At 39.4% G+C, this 20936-nt stretch overlaps 3 protein-coding genes across 9 annotated transcripts, besides 1 other annotated feature; 1 reads left to right on the top strand and 2 right to left on the bottom strand.

The window, feature by feature from the left end:
• Positions 1-44: 44 nt before the first annotated feature.
• On the bottom strand, positions 45-3760 carry Aasdh (Aminoadipate-semialdehyde dehydrogenase). 3 transcript variants are annotated; one of them, NM_135386.5, is made up of 6 exons: positions 3343-3760; positions 2943-3281; positions 2609-2890; positions 2104-2537; positions 749-2052; positions 45-689 (listed from the first exon to the last, which is right to left on the bottom strand). In NM_135386.5, exons 1-6 carry the CDS (start codon positions 3606-3608, stop codon positions 276-278), a joined length of 3039 nt encoding a protein of 1012 aa, NP_609230.2. In that variant the 5' UTR covers positions 3609-3760; the 3' UTR covers positions 45-275. The 3 variants fall into 3 exon arrangements, with proteins under 3 accessions (NP_609230.2, NP_001285754.1, NP_995660.2); NM_001298825.1 differs by having other exon boundaries at positions 2104-2548; NM_205938.2 differs by having other exon boundaries at positions 114-689.
• Positions 3761-3874: 114 nt separating this feature from the next.
• On the bottom strand, positions 3875-18178 carry Agpat2 (1-Acylglycerol-3-phosphate O-acyltransferase 2). Of its 4 annotated transcripts, NM_001169441.2 has the most exons (4): positions 17811-18178; positions 5638-6085; positions 4978-5188; positions 3875-4912 (listed from the first exon to the last, which is right to left on the bottom strand). In NM_001169441.2, the coding sequence occupies exons 3-4, from the start codon at positions 5151-5153 to the stop codon at positions 4273-4275; spliced, it is 816 nt and encodes a 271-aa protein (NP_001162912.1). In that variant the 5' UTR covers positions 5154-5188; positions 5638-6085; positions 17811-18178; the 3' UTR covers positions 3875-4272. The 4 variants fall into 4 exon arrangements, with proteins under 4 accessions (NP_001162912.1, NP_609231.2, NP_001285755.1 ...); NM_135387.4 differs by lacking the exon at positions 5638-6085; NM_001298826.1 differs by lacking the exon at positions 17811-18178 and having other exon boundaries at positions 5638-5699.
• Positions 6660-15772: a mobile genetic element.
• Positions 18179-18671: 493 nt separating the features above from the next.
• On the top strand, positions 18672-20878 carry prg (piragua). Of its 2 annotated transcripts, none has more exons than NM_001273324.2 (2): positions 18672-18958; positions 19017-20878. In NM_001273324.2, the coding sequence occupies exons 1-2, from the start codon at positions 18794-18796 to the stop codon at positions 20526-20528; spliced, it is 1677 nt and encodes a 558-aa protein (NP_001260253.1). In that variant the 5' UTR covers positions 18672-18793; the 3' UTR covers positions 20529-20878. The 2 variants fall into 2 exon arrangements, with proteins under 2 accessions (NP_001260253.1, NP_609232.2); NM_135388.5 differs by having other exon boundaries at positions 19017-20713.
• The last annotated feature ends 58 nt before the right edge of the window (positions 20879-20936 follow it).

Raw genomic sequence — 20936 nt, forward strand, 5'->3', positions numbered from 1 at the left:
ACGAAGATGAGGAATTCATAATAAATACAACCAAAGCTACTATCAAAGCAAATTTTTCAATGTAGAGAAAAATGTTTGGGTATACATTCAAAAAATATAACATGCGTTTTCTTATGTATGTACTTTAACAACTGGACATTGTGCTTAAATTGTAGTTATACAAGTAAATTCTGTATTCCTCTGTAAATTAATGTATTTAATCAGGCACACTTTTCTATCTTACTGCTAAGCAACAAGTTGATTGTAAATGGAAATGTATCAGTTGCAGTTGATATCTAGATGCCCAGACAGTAAAGGAAATTGTCTCGGCATCCCACGAAAACACGACGCAGGTCCTCAATAAAGCATGCACTGGAAAAGACTTGACCGGGTAGTTTATCCGACCACTGAATCTCGCCATTTCTAAAGTTTATCAGCATGACGCGTCCATCGGTGGCGGCGCACCAAACCAAAAGACCGTTCGGCTGCACTGTTAGCAAAGTTGGCGTGGCATATATGGGTGCACCCACATCGACCTTCCAGTGCAGCTCAAGCTCAACAGATTTGCCACCCGGTCCGGTTTTGCATCGCAGGCAATACAAATGTTGGTCTATGCAACCAAAAATGGCAAAGGAATGTCCCATAAAAGTCGGTGGGGTCTTGACCACTAGCGAAGAGAAAATGTTTCCTTCTGTGCTGAAGGTAGCCAGCTGAAGATTGAAATTGTTATGACCATGTTTGCAATTGGGAACACAAAAAGAGTACTCACAATTTTGCCATTGCCCACATGACAGGCATGGACTCGCCCAGCCACTTCCGCGCTTAGAAAAATATTGGATACGGATTCCAAAAGAACAGGTGTGGAGAATACTGGTTCTCTAAATTTCTGCGTCCACTCCACTGAGCCATCGGTAATGGCCACACGTGAGTAGCTGCCGTCCAAAGTGCAGACTATCAGCGACTGTTCCCTCGGCAGCTCCAAAGGACTCGCAAAGATCGGTTTTTCACCGATCCTTAGGCACCACAGCACCTCCTGCCGCTCGGCTGACAAGCAATAGACATTGTAGTCATCGGCATAGCTGCATACTATGATTCGGCGACCATCGGCGGTTAGCATGGGCTGCGACTTAATTAAGCCACCAATTCCAACGCGAAATACAATGTTACCGGTTTGGGGATTGAAACCGTAGAGACATCCATCGTAGCAGCCCACCATGGCAAGCTGCTCGGTGAGGAACGTCACCTTACACTCGATACGTTCGGGAAGTTTCACTACACTGTATTCGCTGCCCGTCTGGGGATTAAGCGTCCGGAGGATTTTCGAATGTGCGCCCACGCAAATGAAGCGTCCCTCGTATTCGGTCACTGGGGAGTCTATGCACTTCTCGAAGTTGACCTTCCAGTAGATCTGAAGCTTGAGGACCGGCTGTTCGATACGTTTAATAATCAAGCCACTTTGGCAGGCTGAGACAACTACCGCTGTCTCAACATTCTTTCGCTTAATATTGTTGGCCACCAACTTGGCTGTGTCCAAGAATCTTAGCACTGTGCGCAACGGAATGTTCTCATCCAGTAGCATTTCGAACAAGTGGCGTTGCTCATCATCGATGCACATTTGTAAACCTATCTCTCGGCAAATGGTGATGGCATGGAATGATGTGCCACCCGCCTGGCGAAAACTCAAATCATAGCCACAGGGAGCGGCGTCATCAAGTCGCTGCTTTTTCGAAGCGCTATCATCAGGCTCTTCCACACATTCTAGCCTATCGTGTAGATAGCTCTTTAATATCTGCTGAGCTGGTTGTGCAAGGGGAATGCACATTTTAAGAAGCTGTTGCTTGTCTAGCTTGCCGTGTACGTTGCAGGGAAAGTGTTGCAGATAGACAAATCTATCTGGCTGCTCGGCAATCGATACCTTGGAAAGTATATCAAAGGTTTGGACCCGCTGCTGAACTCTAGTCTTCGACTCTAGGGTTCGAATGCAGCAAATGAGTTTCTGCAAATCTTCGAGCCATAGGCAAGTAGTCAGTTCCGAGCTAGGCAGACATTTTTGAATTTTTCTGGTGATTAAACCTACATATAAATAAAAAATTAATTGTGCACACCTTAAATGGGGAAACTTACCCAAGCTAATGCGATTACCAGCTCGCTTTACCACATCGTTCGATCTCTCACTATAGAACAATGTGCCATCCTGCTGTCGTGTTACCAAATCTCCTGTCGCCCTGAAACAAATACCTGAATCGTCTTGTGAAGCATTCGCCTGGTCATCAACTTCTGGGATATAGCAACGCCGCTTGACACTACCCAGAAACAGCTCTCCTTGCTGTGAGGTTTCATTGTCTTCGGATTCAATCCGCAGAACCGTGTCCTCTTCGATAGGCGTGCCCAAAGGCACAGGAGATTGTAATGACTGAACGATGTGCAGTAGGCTCCAACAGGATATTTCCGTGATTCCATATATGTTGCATATGTGCTTCTGCATCAGGACACTTGGATGCATCCAAGTAACAAGCTCGACATTGCTGGGAAATGGTTCGCCACCAAGGAGCAGTACTCTAAAAACAATCTAATTGTCAATCTCTTATAATAGACCTAAAGACCTAAAACTATATAAATCAAAAAGCACCTCAATGAACTGGACCCGCTGAGCACTCGATCTTTGATGGAAGATGCACCAAATTGCCGAAACAGCGAAGGAGTCATCTGCAGAACAGTGATTCCCGGTGTGGCCAGGTTGTCGGGGAAGAGGGCACTTAGCACCTTGCTTGGCGAGTCCCTCATGGAGTGACGACTGGTCAGTAAAGTAGCACCATTTTGAAGAGCTAGGAAGAACTCCACCACGAAGGGATCGAAGGTAATTGGTGTGCCAAGGTAAATGATGTCGGCCATGGAGACGTTTAACTTTTGGCTTGGGGGCATGGTGATCAGTATGGGTTTTAGTATATTCATTGGATATTTACCTGAGCCCCACTATGTTGGGCGCTATGCATTCATAGGGCACATGTATGAGCTTTGGCTTACCCGTAGTGCCCGTCGTGGAGATTGTGTAGCACATATTGGCTGGTAACGGCTTTTTGGATTGTACAGTCTCATCAGCGGATTTCAACTTTACCCTGTATAGCCTACAGTCCTCCTTAAACACCAAGATGCTCCCCAGAAATGTGAAGTACAAGGGTGCAACGGTTAAATGTTTGTTGGCCACGAGGTAGTCCACTCCGGCCGTGCTCATCTGTGAGTATAGATCCTGTGACAGCATCATCTTATCCGTGGGAAAAAAGTGGCACTTGTTGTTGAGGATCCTGGATGATTATAATCGTGATTTCATATTATAGCAATGGTAAAACCTATGTAAATCCCTACGCCAAAATCATAAGAGAAGAGGCCGGCGTGTGCTCCGTGACTCGTAGAGCAATTCCTGCCTCATCTGGGACCCCGTTCTTTCGCAGAAAATTCATCAAAACTTGAATCTCATCTGCAGCATCGGCGTATGACACGATCGTGTCCTTGGACTCCGTGCGCCTTATCAGGAAGGGAACATCTTTAAACGCTCGGATTCTGTTGATGTTGTAGAGTTTGTCCGGCTGCTCCGCGGTTGATTCAATTAGGTCCATATCTGATGGAATCATAGGCACCAAGTGCGGAGGGGAATGACTGTGTCCTGGTGCCGAATCTGCCGCCGTGTTGTTTTTAAGAACACAACATTTAATCAGTAAAAAAACTAAATTGTATGGTCGGCAATCCACAACAACAATCGAAACAGCTGTTCGTCTGTGGATGGGATGAAAACGATAGGCATGTACCGCGCTTTTGGCGGGAAATAATAAAATTCAAAAAGTAAGCCAATCCACCAAGTATTAAAACTCTGAAGGCCCACAAAATTGAACAATCTGTTCAGTGCAAAATGTTTTATTAAATAGGTCTCATTTCATTATTCACATATAAATCAATACAATATTTGCATAAAGCTAAACATCCAACAAATGCGCTTACTTCGTTTGTAAAATTTATCTTCCTGTTTTTATCTCGCTTAGTCGAAAAAAGCTCTGGGCATACACATGCATGTACTGGAGGTAAAACAGTTAATATTAATCGAAAATTCACCCATGGAGTGATATTGTGTAACTTAACACTAGGCCAACGGTTTTACGTCCCTCAAGTAACGGCATTCTGTTGCCTTTGATTTTTCTCATCCATGGATAGGCAAATCTTGTGGATCGATTGTAAATTTAAACCCGAAACGTTTGGGTGTAACTTTTTTATAACCTGAGTTTGATCGTAACCTATCCAGTCCTATGCCTGCTTCTTTGAGCTCAAGGCTTGGCCTTCTTTGCTCAGCTTTGTGTACTCCGTCTGCATGATGGACTGGCATTCGTCGATCAGCAGCTGCACGTCCTCCCTCTTGTACTTCTCGGTGGACACCTCGGGTAGGATGTGGATTAGGGCGTGGCCAGGACGGAATGTCTTTTTCTCGTCATCCATGAATGAGTACTTCGATATGACCACCGGCTGAACGGGGCTCTTGCCCTGCAGTGCGATGTGGAATGAGCCCTTCTTGAAGGGCAGCAACGAGTCCTTGGAGTTGCGCGTTCCCTCAGGGAAGAGCAGTAGCTTGCAGTTGCGCTCCTGTATCGCCTTCGCCTCCTTTTGCAGAGAGTTGATCGAGTCGGTCTTGCGGGAGCGGTCGATGTATAGGGTACCCCAGAGCCATGCTCCAATGCCAAAGAATGGGATGTAGAGAACCTCCTTCTTGGAGACAACTGTTGCTCTTCCGATCACAGGCCACAAATAGGCCAGAACGCAAAGATCAACAGCACTTTGGTGGTTCATTATCACCACTGCCCCATGGTCCTTACGGACATTCTCCAGACCACGAACCTCCATTGTTATGCCCACCAGGCGGCAAAGCTGCCGGAAGCACCATGATGGAAAACTGTAAGATTAAAATATTCGACTCAGTTTGGATACTTGGCGAGAGTGTTATGTATTTATACTTACAGCGCATTTCGATAGTCTCGCGGTCGCAGAATCATAAAGGGCACGCACAGAAAGACTATCAGACCAGCTCCAAAAAATATAAAGAACATGCGCATCTGATAGGGAGCCTTGGCCGTGGCGCTTAGGATTAAAGCCACCACGCAGGCCAGTCCAATAACTTCGCATGTACAAGCCATTTTTGGGAGCTACTTAACCGCAAAGGATCCTTTTTCTAAAATAACAACAAAGATTTAAATTAAATGGGTACTGATAATAATTTCTTAATAATTTATGATTTAAGCTAGGAGAATATATTTCGAAATCTTGTGCTTTGTATTGAACATTTAATGCTTGGGTTTCTACAAACTTAAAGTGAAAATCAACATTCGTGACTAAGCTCATTTAAATTTATCTCCATTATTGAATTTAAGAAAGGTCTGCGATTACTTGACTATTACGAGATTGTTTGAAGTGCGCCTTACTGTGGCAATTATTTTCAATTTTCTCTAATTTGCATACAGTTTGGATGGGTCAATAAATTGTCATGTGATCCTTTTTTAAATTCTCTACCCCTGTTCCACGATATCTTTTAAAACTGAAGACATTGTAGAACTCGAAGTTGGGTTGATTAAAGTTTTATGGCATTATAAATTCATGAGCGTTATCCCTTTGGTAACAAACCTTTGAAAGACCTTAAGAAGGTCGGCACACGTCCGATACCGCCGATCGGACAATTAAAACTGAGGAGCCCCCTCACAGGTGGGTCCGTTTAAACTGGGAATTGCTCAAGTCTTATCAGCGAAGTGTCCAATTGCTTTTGTTTGGATTAAGGCAGTGAACTTTGATATCTCGCTGATACATGTTGTTGGAAGCCGAAACGATCGAGTACGTTTCTTAATCAGTTCTTGGTAAGACCATGACGAATAGTGCATAGATTCGAGAGATCAGAATAGTAATCAACTGTTGGCTATACTGATTAAGTGGCGCACAAAGGAGGCATGTACTTTTGCCTAAAGATTACTGTTGTTCTGGGCTATCGTAGTCTTTTTATAGCGATAGCACTCAATCAGATTGATCAAAAGATTACACAAAGTAATAAAAAATAGTTATGCTGGAGTGGGAGGAACTACTAAGTATATAAATGTTAAGAAAATATTTTTTGTTTCTTTTTAATAGAAATTTTTTGTAAGAGAGAGAGAGTTACAGCTCAAACTTTGACATTCAGGTTAAAGCTCATCTGTAATTTTATAGGGACATCATTACTCCAACCTCATAAATCACATAATTACCCTCAAAAGTTGCGTGTATAACTCATTAGGCATGTTGCCAAGGGTACTTTAAACATAAGAAGACTACTTGAGATTAGTACATTTTTTGTTCAAAATTCATCACATGTTCCTTTTATCTTTATGACCACATCATCTCAATATTAAATTCAGCCGCCAGCAGAGGTCTAATTAGAACTTATTCACTTTCAATTGTTTTGTCGATCTTGAAGTAACTTTTAACGACCTGTGCTTGTAAACTATATACGAAACGACTTCTAAATGTTGGCAATAGCAATTAAGACAATTATAATTATAGTTACAGATACGAAATTCGGCGGTTGAAGCTCGGAATTGATGTCAAACTCTTGATACTGACGTGACCTTTTGTGGAGTAATTACGTGTTGAATGGGTACTAATAAGGGTTAATCAAGCGCTGTTCACACATGAACACGAATATATTTAAAGACTTACAATTTTGGGCTCCGTTCATATCTTATGTAAATGAATCGAGAGCGATAAATTATATTTAGGATTTTGTTATCTAAGGCGACATGGGTGCATTGCTCAAAAAACATGTAATTTAAGTGCACACTACATGAGTCAGTCACTTGAGATCGTTCCCCGCCTCCTAAAATAGTCCCTTAGTGGGAGACCACAGATAAGGTCCTCGCCGCTCAAGATAGGCAGATGTGCCCGAGCGTGGGACCTCGATAAGGCGGGGACTATTTACTTAGGCCTCTGCGTAGGCCATTTACTTTAAGATGCGATTCTCATGTCACCTATTTAAACCGAAGATATTTCCAAATAAAATCAGTTTCTTACAAAAACTCAACGAGTAAAGTCTTCTTATTTGGGATTTTACATTTGGTCAATCGAGCCTTTAATCGACTCTGCAGTTTCCCCCTACCAAAGGTAAGGAACTCAGAGAAAGGCCAGCTCCTTTAAGCATCTTACAGCTAAAGGTAGCAAAAATAAGTGACTCTTGTTTCCCCCTACCAAAGGTAAGGAACAGAGTATAAATATAAAAAGCAAAAGATACAAAAGAATCTTTTATGTTTTAAAACAAGCACCTTATAGTCTATAGCTAAAGGTTGCTTTGTGTACCATTATAAATTGTGGTAAGGCGTGCTTGAGGCCATACATCAGCAATTGTGAAATTAAAAAGTGCATAACAAAAGTGCCTTATAAATGCTCTAATAGCATTAAATCAGCTCATAAATAGAGTGCAGTGTATATGCCATAAGAGCATAAATTAAATAAAAAGTGCCTGAAAACAGTGCCTTATAAATGCTCTAATAGCATTAAATCAGCTCATAAATAGAGTGCAGTGTATATGCCAAAAGAGCATAAATGCCGAAATAAATGGCTAAAAAACAAAAAATCTGACTGGACTACAAAAATAATAAAACGTGCCAAAAAAAAAAAAAAAAAAAAAAAAATCATCTTTAAACATCGACGGAGCCTTAAAGAAGAGAAGGAAGTCAAATTCAAAGGAGCCTCTACCAGCAGCAGAAGCAGCAACAACAGCAGCAGCAGAAGCAGCAACAGCAGTAGCAACAGCAGCAACAACAGCAGCAACAGCAGCAGCAACAACAACGACATCAGCTAAGTCAAAACAAGAATTTTCTGTTTATCCAAACACACATATATATATAAATACATATAAAATACATATACACGTACTATATATATTAAGAAATTACAAAAAATTTTCAAAATGATGTCAGAAAAGACTATTCAATTCCTTAAGAAGCAGTCCGAAATTATTTTGGAAATTAGAAAGTTGGAAGTAAAACCAACATTAACAGATGTAGAAATTCTAAAATTAAATGAGCTTCAAAAATGTTTCATTGCTAATCATAGCAATTTGTTAAAGATCGGCGTTGTCGATCATGAATATTTTAACGCGAAGCAGTATGATTTAATAATGATGGTGTTAGAAAAAATTAAAAATAAAAATGAAAAAATTAAGGGCGAGTCGGTAGAAAACACTTTCCCTAAATCAAACACTGTCCCTAAATCAAACCCTCCCCCTACATTAAACCTTGAAATGCGTGGTCACCCTGAAAAAGAGGGTATAGCACAAAACAACGCTTTAAAAGTAGAGCAGGCATTTCGTAATAATGTTGGCCAATTTCGAGTATATCTAGAAGATACGTCTAAACTAATAGACAGTAGTCCAGATTTCCTTAAAATAAGGAAAAATAAAATTGAATTTTTATGGCATAAAATAGATAACCTGATTGAACAGGTGAATAGTCATTTTGAGAGTTCGCTATTCGAAGAAGAAATTAGCGAACTTGAATTTGACAAACAAAATATTCTTACAGCCATTAATAGTCGACTCAGTGGCACAATAAATAAAGCTGAAATGTCGACGGTTGTTAAGGCGGAGGAGTTACCAACCCTGCCTAAAATACAGATTCCCACCTTCTTTGGTGATTCCAAAGAATGGGATCTTTTTAATGAACTCTTTACAGAGCTCATACATGTGAGAGAGGATCTCAGTCCTTCTCTCAAATTTAATTATCTAAAGTCAGCATTAAAAGGAGAAGCCAGAAATGTGGTTACTCATTTACTGCTCGGCTCTGGAGAAAATTATGAAGCCACTTGGGAGTTTTTGACCAAGCGATATGAGAATAAAAGAAACATATTCTCAGATCATATGAATAGGCTTATGGATATGCCAAATTTAAATTTAGAATCCAATAAGCAAATAAAGACATTTATTGACACGATTAACGAGTCAATTTATATTATAAAATTAAAGGCACAATTACCAGAAGATGTGGATGCAATTTTCGCTCACATAATTCTTCGGAAATTCAATAAAGAATCACTCAATTTATATGAAAGCCATGTTAAAAAGACAAAAGAAATACAGGCACTTTCTGATGTCATGGACTTTTTAGAGCAAAGGCTCAATTCTATATCATCATTCTCACAGGAAGTAAAACCTGTAAAGAAAATGATTAATAATAACAAGAATAAAAATTATAGTGACAATTGTGCATATTGCAAACTACCAGGGCATTATTTAATTCAATGCCATAAATTTAAAATAATGAATCCAGCAGAACGGTCTGACTGGGTAAGAAAAAATGGGATTTGCCTAAGATGTCTGAGGCATCCGTTTGGTAAAAAATGTATAAGCGAGCAGCTTTGTTCGACTTGTCGTAAACCTCACCACACGTTACTTCACTTTGCAGGTCATAATCCAGAAAAAGTGAATACGTGTAGAACAACAGGTCAAGCCTTGTTGGCCACGGCCTTGATTCAAGTAAAGTCGAGGTATGGAGGCTTTGAACAATTAAGAGCATTGATTGATAGTGGCTCTCAAAGCACAATTATTTCAGAAGAGTCTGCACAGATTCTAAAATTGAAAAAATTTCGGTCTCATACTGAAATAAGTGGAGTATCTTCCACAGGAACGTGCATCTCCAAGCACAAAGCGGTTATTTCGATAAGAAATTCTCCGAAAAATTTAGAAATTGAAGCAATTATTCTCCCAAAACTTATGAAGGCACTTCCAGTCAACACGATTAATGTTGATCAGAAAAAATGGAAGAACTTTAAATTAGCCGTCCCCGATTTTAATAAACCGGGTCGCATTGATTTAATCATTGGAGCAGACGTATATACTCACATTCTGCAAAATGGAGTTATAAAAATAGACGGTCTCCTTGGGCAAAAAACTGATTTCGGGTGGATAGTTTCTGGATGTAAAAAATCCAAAGGAAAAGAAACCATTGTAGCCACAACAATAGAAATAAAAGAGTTAGATCGCTACTGGGAAGTGGAAGAAGAAGAAAAAGATGATATCGAGTCTGAAATCTGTGAAAATAAATTTATCAAAACGACAAAAAAAGATTCAGATGGGCGATACATTGTGTCAATTCCATTCAAGGAGGATGTCACCTTAGGAGATTCAAAGAAACAAGCGATAGCTCGTTACATGAATCTGGAGAAAAAACTAAAAAGAAATGAAAAACTTAAGGTTGACTACACTAAATTCATGAATGAATACATGGATTTAGGACACATGATTGAAGTGAGTGATGAAGGCAAATATTTTTTACCGCACCAGGCAGTGATTAGAGATTCAAGCCTTACGACCAAATTGAGAGTAGTTTTTGATGCTTCAGCAAAAACTACGAATAACAAAAGTTTGAACGACATAATGTGGGTTGGGCCACGAGTTCAAAAAGATATTTTTGACATTATTATTAAATGGAGAAAATGGGAATTTGTTGTTTCGGCAGACATTGAAAAGATGTACCGACAAATTAAAATAGATAATAATGATCAAAAATATCAATATATTTTATGGAGAAATTCTCCAAAAGAAAAAATTAAAACATATAAATTAACCACAGTCACTTACGGAACTGCATCTGCACCATATTTGGCTACCAGGGTTCTGGTAGATATTGCAGATAAATGTAAAAACCAAGTTATTAGTGCAATAATTAGGAATGATTTCTATATGGATGACCTAATGACTGGAGCTGATTCGGTAGAAGAAGCTAATAAATTAATAACATTAATTCCCCATGAATTGCAGAAAGTTGGATTCAACTTAAGGAAATGGATTTCCAACAATTCCAAAATATTAACCACTGTGGAGGACACAGGGGACAATAAGGTTCTCAATATTATCGAAAATGAATGTGTTAAAACTTTAGGACTAAAATGGGAACCTCAAAAGGATTTATTTAAGTTCAGCGTAAATTGTAATGATGAATCAAAAAATATAAATAAGCGCGTTGTGTTATCAACGCTAGCAAAAATATTTGATCCGTTAGGATGGTTGGCACCAGTCACGGTTTCAGGAAAACTTTTTATTCAAAAACTTTGGATAAATAAAAGTGAATGGGATCAGGAATTATCCATAGAAGATAAAAATTATTGGGAAAAATATAAAGAAAATTTATTATTGTTAGAGAATATTCGAATCCCAAGGTGGATTAATTCAAACAGTTCTTCAGTCATTCAGATTCACGGATTTGCGGACGCCTCCGAAAAAGCATATGCTGCAGTAGTCTATGCTAAAGTAGGACCTCATGTTAATATAATAGCTAGCAAAAGTAGAGTCAACCCTATAAAAAATAGGAAGACAATTCCCAAACTCGAGCTGTGTGCAGCTCACCTGCTTAGTGAATTAATCCAAAGACTAAAAGGATCAATTGACAATATAATGGAGATCTATGCTTGGAGTGATTCCACGATTACCTTAGCATGGATTAACAGTGGTCAAAGTAAGATCAAATTTATAAAAAGAAGAACGGATGACATTCGGAAATTAAAAAATACTGAATGGAATCATGTTAAGTCAGAGGATAATCCAGCAGATTTAGCATCCAGGGGAGTGGATTCTAACCAGTTGATCAACTGTGATTTTTGGTGGAAAGGTCCGAAATGGCTAGCAGACCCAAAAGAACTTTGGCCTCGGCAGCAGTCTGTAGAAGAACCTGTCTTAATAAATACGGTATTAAATGACAAAATAGATGATCCTATTTACGAATTAATAGAAAGGTATTCCAGTATAGAAAAACTTATACGTATAATAGCATACATAAATAGATTCGTGCAGATGAAAACAAGAAATAAAGCCTATTCATCAATTATTTCAGTAAAGGAGATAAGAATAGCGGAAACAGTTGTTATTAAGAAACAACAAGAATACCAGTTTAGGCAAGAGATAAAGTGCCTTAAAATCAAAAAGGAAATCAAGACAAATAATAAAATATTGTCATTGAATCCATTTTTGGACAAGGATGGGGTTCTAAGAGTTGGAGGAAGATTGCAAAATTCCAATGCAGAATTTAATGTTAAACATCCAATCATTTTAGAAAAATGCCACCTAACAAGCTTATTAATAAAAAATGCTCATAAGGAAACATTGCATGGAGGGATAAACCTAATGCGAAACTATATCCAAAGAAAGTATTGGATTTTCGGGTTGAAAAATTCGTTGAAAAAGTATTTAAGAGAATGTGTAACGTGTGCAAGGTATAAACAAAATACAGCTCAGCAAATAATGGGTAACTTGCCAAAATATAGAGTGACGATGACATTCCCGTTTCTTAATACTGGAATAGATTACGCAGGTCCTTATTATGTTAAATGTTCAAAAAATCGTGGCCAAAAAACATTTAAAGGATACGTTGCTGTATTCGTTTGCATGGCCACCAAAGCCATACACTTAGAAATGGTAAGCGATCTAACTTCAGACGCATTTTTAGCAGCACTCAGAAGATTTATTGCTAGACGGGGAAAATGTTCCAATATCTATTCAGACAACGGAACAAATTTTGTAGGAGCTGCAAGAAAATTAGATCAAGAGTTATTTAATGCAATACAAGAAAATATAACGATTGCAGCGCAGCTTGAAAAGGACAGGATTGATTGGCATTTTATTCCCCCGGCAGGACCTCACTTCGGAGGTATTTGGGAAGCTGGAGTTAAGTCAATGAAATACCATTTAAAGCGTATAATCGGCGACACTATTTTGACTTACGAAGAAATGTCAACTCTTTTATGTCAAATAGAAGCATGCTTAAATTCAAGGCCATTATACACTATAGTTAGTGAGAAGGACCAACAAGAAGTTTTAACACCAGGTCATTTTTTAATTGGAAGACCACCTTTAGAAATAGTCGAACCAATGGAAGATGAAAAAATCGGAAATTTGGATAGGTGGAGACTTATCCAAAAAATGAAGAAAGATTTCTGGGTTAAGTGGAAAAGTGAATATTTGCATACGCTCCAGCAAAGGAATAAATGGAAAAAGGAAATTCCTAATATAGAAGAAGGGCAAATAGTTTTATTAAAGGATGAGAATTGTCATCCTGCAAGATGGCCTTTAGGAAAGGTGGAAAAGGTGCATAAGGGGAATGATGATAAGGTCCGAGTGGCTAAAGTAAAGATGCAGGAAGGATATATCACTAGACCCATTACTAAAATTTGTCCCTTGGAAGGAATAAAGTCTGTTGACAAAAATGAGGCTGACCAAGAGCCAAAAAGACGAACTAGAGCGACATCGGGAATGTCCAAGATCGGAATCATTATGGCAATGTTGTTGTTTGTGTTAAGTTGTCAAGTTTCTAGCGCATTACCTAAAGATATAGCACCAAGATATTCTATAGACAAAATAAATAAAACCTCAGCAATATATCTAGACCCGCTAGGAGATGTTGAGATTGTGAGTACTTCTTGGAATTTGGTTATCTATTATAAAATGGATCCATATTTTAAAATGTTAACAAAGGGTAATGCGCTTATACAAAGTATGAGGAAAGTTTGCGAAAGACTTCATAGCTTTGAAGAGCAATGTAGTCTAGTCTTAGATAATATGCAAAGTCAGTTATCGGAACTTGAAGAAAACAATAAATTGTTTATGATACAGTCTAGATCTAGAAGCAAGCGTGCTCCTTTCGAATTTATGGGTTCCTTGTATCATATTTTATTTGGTATAATGGATGAAGATGATAGAGAGCAATTAGAAGAAAATATGAAGAATTTGTTAGATAACCAGAACAACCTTGATAAACTAATTCAAAAACAAACATCTGTGGTTGATTCAACTTCTAATCTATTAAAGAGAACAACAGAAGATGTTAACTCCAATTTTAGAAGTATGCAAATAAGAATTGAGAACATGACAGAAGTTCTTAAAGAAAATTATTATGTTTATAAGGAATCAATAAAATTCTTTATGATTACGAAACAGCTACACTCATTGATTGAAGAAGGCGAAAAAATTCAAGCAGGCATTATAAGCCTGTTGATTGATATTAATCACGGTAGGCTAAATACAAATATTCTCAGGCCAAATCAGCTTAAAAAAGAAATTGCCAAAATTCAGCAGAGTCTTTCGGAGAACCTAGTAATTCCAGGAAAACGGTCAGGTACGGAACTTAAGGAGGTGTATACACTGTTAACAGCCAGGGGTTTATTCATCGACGATAAATTGATCATTAGTGCAAAAGTGCCTCTGTTTAGCAGGCATCCATCCAAATTGTTCAGGCTTATTCCGGTGCCAATTCGAAATGAAGATCGGATAATAATGGTGCATACAACGTCCGAATATTTAATTTATAATTTTGAGATAGATTCCTATCACATAATGACGGAAGCCACATTAAATCAATGTCAGAAATGGCAACTAAATAAGAGAATATGCAAAGGAAGTTGGCCCTGGAATTCAGCGAATGATAATGCATGTGAGATTCAGCCTCTAAAGCCAGATAAAGCGGCGAACTGCATCTATAAAACAGTAGTCGACTCTAAAAGTTACTGGGTAGAGTTAGAAAAGAAAAGTAGTTGGTTGTTTAAGGTTCCTGCGAATTCAAAAGTCCGTCTGCAATGTACTGGCTCTCAAATTGAATTGTTTGATTTGCCTCAGCAAGGAGTTTTAAGCATTGCGCCATATTGTACGGCAAGAACCGACGATAAAATTCTAGTTGCCCACCATAACATTCAGTCCGAAAGTGAAGAATTATTATCAACACCTTATATAGGAGAAGTTAGTGAAGCGCCGAAGATTATTTGGGATCCGCTGAAACTATCAATATTAAATCATACTGAGGAATTTGAACGATTGAATAATGAAATTAAATTTATGAAAGAGAACCATCAAAAATTGAAAGATTTACATTTCCATCATATTTCCGGACATGCTGGATTAATTATTGCTTTAATACTAATGATAGTATTAATAATATATTTCATACGGAAATGTGCTGTGCAACAAAGAATGCAAGCAATAACCTTTGCAGGTCCGTTGCCAGTACTATAAATATCAATAGTAAATAAACAATAAAATAATATAACAAATAAAAATATACAGTCCACTATATCGTTGTTTAATAGAAAATGTACTTCTACATAGAAAAAGCAAAATGTTTAAAATAAGTTAATTGAGTACAAATTGATGAATTAAAAATAATATAAACCATAATTGTAATCCAATAAAATTAAAAGCCAGAAAAACTAGGCCCATTGAAATCTTAGTTGCAAAATAAATGAACATATATCAAATAAATACAGTCCACTACTGTTATAAATGCAACTAATATACTAATGTACATCTCAGCTTGCTGGCCCTTTGGCAGAATGTTCACACATGAACACGAATATATTTAAAGACTTACAATTTTGGGCTCCGTTCATATCTTATGTAAATGAATCGAGAGCGATAAATTATATTTAGGATTTTGTTATCTAAGGCGACATGGGTGCATTGCTCAAAAAACATGTAATTTAAGTGCACACTACATGAGTCAGTCACTTGAGATCGTTCCCCGCCTCCTAAAATAGTCCCTTAGTGGGAGACCACAGATAAGGTCCTCGCCGCTCAAGATAGGCAGATGTGCCCGAGCGTGGGACCTCGATAAGGCGGGGACTATTTACTTAGGCCTCTGCGTAGGCCATTTACTTTAAGATGCGATTCTCATGTCACCTATTTAAACCGAAGATATTTCCAAATAAAATCAGTTTCTTACAAAAACTCAACGAGTAAAGTCTTCTTATTTGGGATTTTACAAGCGCTGAGATCTAATGGTTATGCCATTTTCCTTGGATTTTCATTGATTTTTTGTGTAACGCTTGTGAATGTCACATGTTCCTCCGAAAGCATATTATAATTTCCAACTTTGTACTTAATTTGCACGGCAATATTAGATTTTCGATATTGCGGCTCAGTAATTGGTCATAAATGGCTTATGTTATTAGTTCTGCAGAAAACAAGAGCTTTGCGATAATATTTCCACGTATTTATCGTAGTTTATACCCCTGCGCTTACTGGGTTCTTGGTACACAACGAAAAATAAACAATGATATGGGAAACTACATTTATTGTAAGAGAAATATTCAGCTCCATTTGTGGAATTGATTTTACTGTGATTATTCTAGAGGGTTGAATGACAAGAAAATTACCGACATGGTTTTACAGCCTACAAGTTACTGGATTGCAAATGAAGAAATTTTAGAAAAACACTTTGTACTCATACGGGTTAAGTTTTAAATTTACATTTCTGACAGTGTGCTAAAATCAATTTATCTACTGCACATGTTTGACTTTTTGTTTACAATGTCCACCGTCATCGCCTGCTTTTAATATTGCGAAGGGGGTAAATGGTTTGACACCCATTATCAGTATCAGTTCGACGCACGACAATCTCAGCGAAGCGTTCGGTGTGCGACAGCGGAACATCGATTCATTCAGGCAGCATAAGCTTTAGGCTACTGATAAGATTGTGGCATGATTTCACGCTGGGAAACTATGGGCATGGTTTTGTTACACAGTTGCTACGCATGTGACGCGGCCGCGGAAATTAACTTAAGTCCGGACATGAGGTCTGGACCTCCCCCACAGCCACCAATTGCCGTTCAGGTCAATTTAACGTCAGCGTTTCAAGTCAAGTTCAAAGTCAACGGGGAGAGTGATTCTAAGCTGTAGAACTAGACCTAGCTTGAGTCACGGCACCGATTCATTTGATCTGCTGATTGGACTTTCCTCATCGAATGATCATTGCCGAGCACTTAATTGCCGAGTGGAATGTTTAGGACAGCAATCTTCAGTTGTTTTTCATTGTACACAAAATTGGAAGTCACTCTCATGTGGCCGGCAAATGGCATGTTCCCTATGTTTAGGGGTAATTGTATGCAAGTGTAAATATTAAGTTAGCAGAAGTCTCGTAGGGTAAGGATATTTACTAATTCGGTGTGGTGATATCATATAGATTTGCTTCTAGGGACTTTAATCAGACCATTAAGCTCGAATGCAATCTTTGCGCTTATTTCACTTAAGCAATTATATTTTATCTTTATGTTCAAACTTTTTAGGGCAGATAGTGCATACGCTAGAGTGCTTTCGTTCTACTCACTACTAACTCACTACAAATCACTACCTAAATAGGCTAATAGACGCATTTTAAAGACCCCAATTTCGGTAAATTCATGAAATTATAAATTCTCTTTTTTATAGTCCTATTTATGAATTATAAATGCACAAATTCATTTTCATACGCGCAACGGCAACTGTGAAAAGTGAGGAATCCCAATAACCAAAAATTAACAGGGACTTGGTGGCAGAAAATTTAACACTCATGAGAACTACAGGGTGCGAGGGCAAAGCTTGGGTTAACAGGATGATAGGTACACAGAAAAAAAAAACTATTCCATTGAAATTTGCGATCATCATTCATACGGTGTTTATGTTTTTGGAGTAGTTGATTCAAAATTGTAAAAAAAAAACCCTGTGTTTCCTTTAGCAATGTGGTCCAATCAGTTCATCATTTTATGCATATAATCTAAATAATAAAATTGAACCTGATTACACATCAAAATCAAATTTCTCTCCGTGCATCGGGGGAGAGAACAATAAATGTACACGGGGTTGCTGTTGCTTTTATTCCTTAAGGACGGGAATAACACACTAACCGCATGGGAGAGAAAAGAAGTGGAAGAGGGGAGGTGGGTAGGGAAAAGGAGCGAAAGAAGGAGAAGCGGCAGGAGCATAATAAAGACAAAAAGTACGTGGGTGGAAAACAACAAATACAGCCCAAATTGTATAAACTCACGGAACAGTTATTTCCCTCTATGGGTGGAAAATTGTTGCTGCTAATTCCCTTGCTGCTGTTGTTGTTGTTGTTGTTGCCGCTGCTGCGTAGGCGTAACAGTTGTTTTGCCGATGTGTGTGTGTGTGTTCTAGTATAATTTGCAGCATCTGCAGTGCAATAAATTCCACTAAACGAACATTAGCCACTTTCAATAGAACCAAAAATCTCACTGCAATTAAGCAATAACCGCGCAAGCAATCAATCCCGATTAGTTAAAGGAATATACGCGCGTACGCACAGATTTTTAAACAATCATCCGCTTTCGCCGAAAGAGTGCCGGCACTCGAAAAATACCTCCGCTTTAATCAAGAGTCCGCGGGCAATTGAAAAAGCTCTCGCTTCGCGTGTTCACGGCGTGTACCTACATAGGTACGCATCAATTAGGTACCTGCCGCCCACTGCTTTAATCGTAAGTGCATTTCTGATTTAAAAGTGTGACACGAGCCTTATAAGTCTTATAATTTATATTTTATGCAAACAGCTTTACAAATTTTTAATGTGTAGAAAGAAACTGCGTTTTATTGAATTTGAGCATCATCAAACTTCAACCCCAAAGAATTACACATAAGTAGTTTCGTTTTTGCTACCAAAGATGCTGACGTTTATTTTGCGTATTAGATATGGCTTTGTTACAATTTTAGTAAAAGTATTTTAAAATGGAAAGGTACAAATCTGAACTTTAATAAAACACAAAATTGTTTAATTTAAAAACTTCAAATATTCAAAAATTCCTATAATTCAATTAAGTAACCCACTGTGCAGCGGCTTATCGATTTCCTCCGACAATCGATTGGACCATGTTGTTTAATTTCGCGACATATCGATACTATCGTGGTAGATTGGCCATTGACCAACGCGTTTTATTTGCTACCGGTGTGGCTTTTGTTTGCTTAAACAATTGGATAATTTATTGCAATCCCGGCTTAAATGCATATGATTGAAGAATGCATACATCGGATATCAGCATGACCCAGGATCAGGATGTGAGCACTTGTCGCCTGTGCCACCATAATACGGATCCCAACTCGCTAAACATTTTCGATGACACCGTGCAGTTTTGCAAGGATGTGTCCATTGCAGAGGTTTCCAAGAGTCTCTGGAGCGTTCAGGTGAGTGGGCCATTTATAATCCATGGAAAAAGTGCATGAATAACTTCTCCACCTACAGTACGATCGCAACGAATGTTTGTCGGAGCTCATTTGCTCAAGGTGTCTGGAGATCCTCGAAGAGGCATTCGAGCTGCGAAAAGGAATGCAGGAGCGGGAACAGTCCCTGCAGGAGCAGCTGAAGGAGATGATTAAAGATCATCCGAAGCACCGTCCAGGCCTGAATGGCAACCCCGGAGTATTCGTACCCGAGGAGGGCTGCATTATTGTGGAAGTTGATCCAGAGAATCTGGCAGAGAGCAGTGAAGAGGAATTCGCACTCGGCTCCGATGGGGAGTACGAAAACTATGACGACGATGATGAGGAGGAGGAGGAAGACTACGATGAGGAGGACGAGGAAGATGGCCAGAACGGCGAAGACGTCGACATGCCACTGGGCATGGATGCGGCCCAGATGGCGGCTCAACAGTCCGTTGCCAACAACGCCAACACCACGGAGGCACGGCCAAAACGAGCGTTCCTCTGTCAATACTGTGATCTTGGGTTCACTCTGCCCGCCGAGTGTCAAGAGCACGAGCTGGCTGCACACGATCCCAACGCACCGTACTGCTGCAACTTTTGCAACATCAAGCTGGTTACCCGGCCTGCTTTGATTTCGCACATAAAGACACTGCATGATCCGGACCGTCCGTATGTGTGTGCTCACTGTCGGAAGGGTTTTGTGCGCCGCTCCGATCTTAAAAAGCACACAATCGTGCACACTGGCGTGAGGCCCTTCACATGCAACGTTTGCTCCAAGAGTTTCTCGCGGAATACAAATCTGACCAAGCACATGCGCATTCATAGCGGTGTCAAGCCCTTTGTTTGCCAGCAGTGTCCGCGATCCTTCCAGACGGCTGTGGAAATGATGCGCCACACACGTTCGCACGGAGAGGTAAAGGCTTTCCAATGTGGACGCTGTCCCTACTCGTTTTCGCGCAGGGATAAGCTAATAGCCCACCAGCAAGTCCATACCAGGCGGGACATGGAGCAGCAGCAGCAAATGGGTCTAATTCCCCCGATGGAGGGTGATCTGCAGCAGCAGGCGTTGCAGGCTAAACAAAAGGCTGCCGCACAAACCAAAAACTCACGCTATTACCACTGTGATGTCTGCGATCGAACTTTCCAACGGGAGAGGGACCTGCAACGCCATCAAGCTCTTCACATGGACTCGCTGTTCGCCTGCAAGACATGTAATCAAGGTTTCAACCGACGCGAGCAACTGCAGCGCCATGAGCTAGAGGCTCATGGTCCCAGCTTTACGTGCGGAATCTGTTGCATTAGCTTCCTGCATCAAATTGAGCTGGAGAATCACCTCAAAGTCCATCAGTTGCAGCACAAGATGGCCCAGCGGGCTCAAGAGGCTGCTATTTTACCCCTAAAAATGGCCGAAAAGGCTCCAGTGGCTATGACGGCTCCGCTAGTTCAGGATCCCCAGCTAGTGCGTCCCTCGGCAGCGGAACTGTCGTTCTACAGCAACATGATTCCCACAATGAATCTGGGCTTCTACAGCGAGACTCGTCCCGAGGAATAGAACAACATATTTACATGTTTAATAAGCTTAGTTGATAGGTCGGAAAAGTTTTGTAGGTCAAGGCTGTTTTAGTCGTTCAGGTCAACATAGAATCCATTGGTGTTAATGAATCTGTATAGTTTAAGTCATCTGACTATTGTCTGCCAAAATGTAGCTTAGTGGTTTTTAATAAAAGGCCAAATCTGAAACGGTTTTCTTCGAGATCGTATGACTTTGTGAAGATATTATTTTTCATAAGATATTAAAGAAAGTTTTCTGCTCTATAAAAAACTTCTTAAAGTTAAGTTATGTTAAACCTATTTAAAGTAGGTTTACTTAATATATAAATAAAATATCAAGTAAGGTATTTGAACATTTTGTATTAGCAGTCGTCTCAGACCAACATGTTGCGTGCAACAAGTTGCACGT

Source organism: Drosophila melanogaster, chromosome 2L, assembly GCF_000001215.4.
Source record: "Drosophila melanogaster chromosome 2L".
NCBI classification, from domain to species: Eukaryota; Metazoa; Arthropoda; class Insecta; order Diptera; family Drosophilidae; genus Drosophila; species Drosophila melanogaster.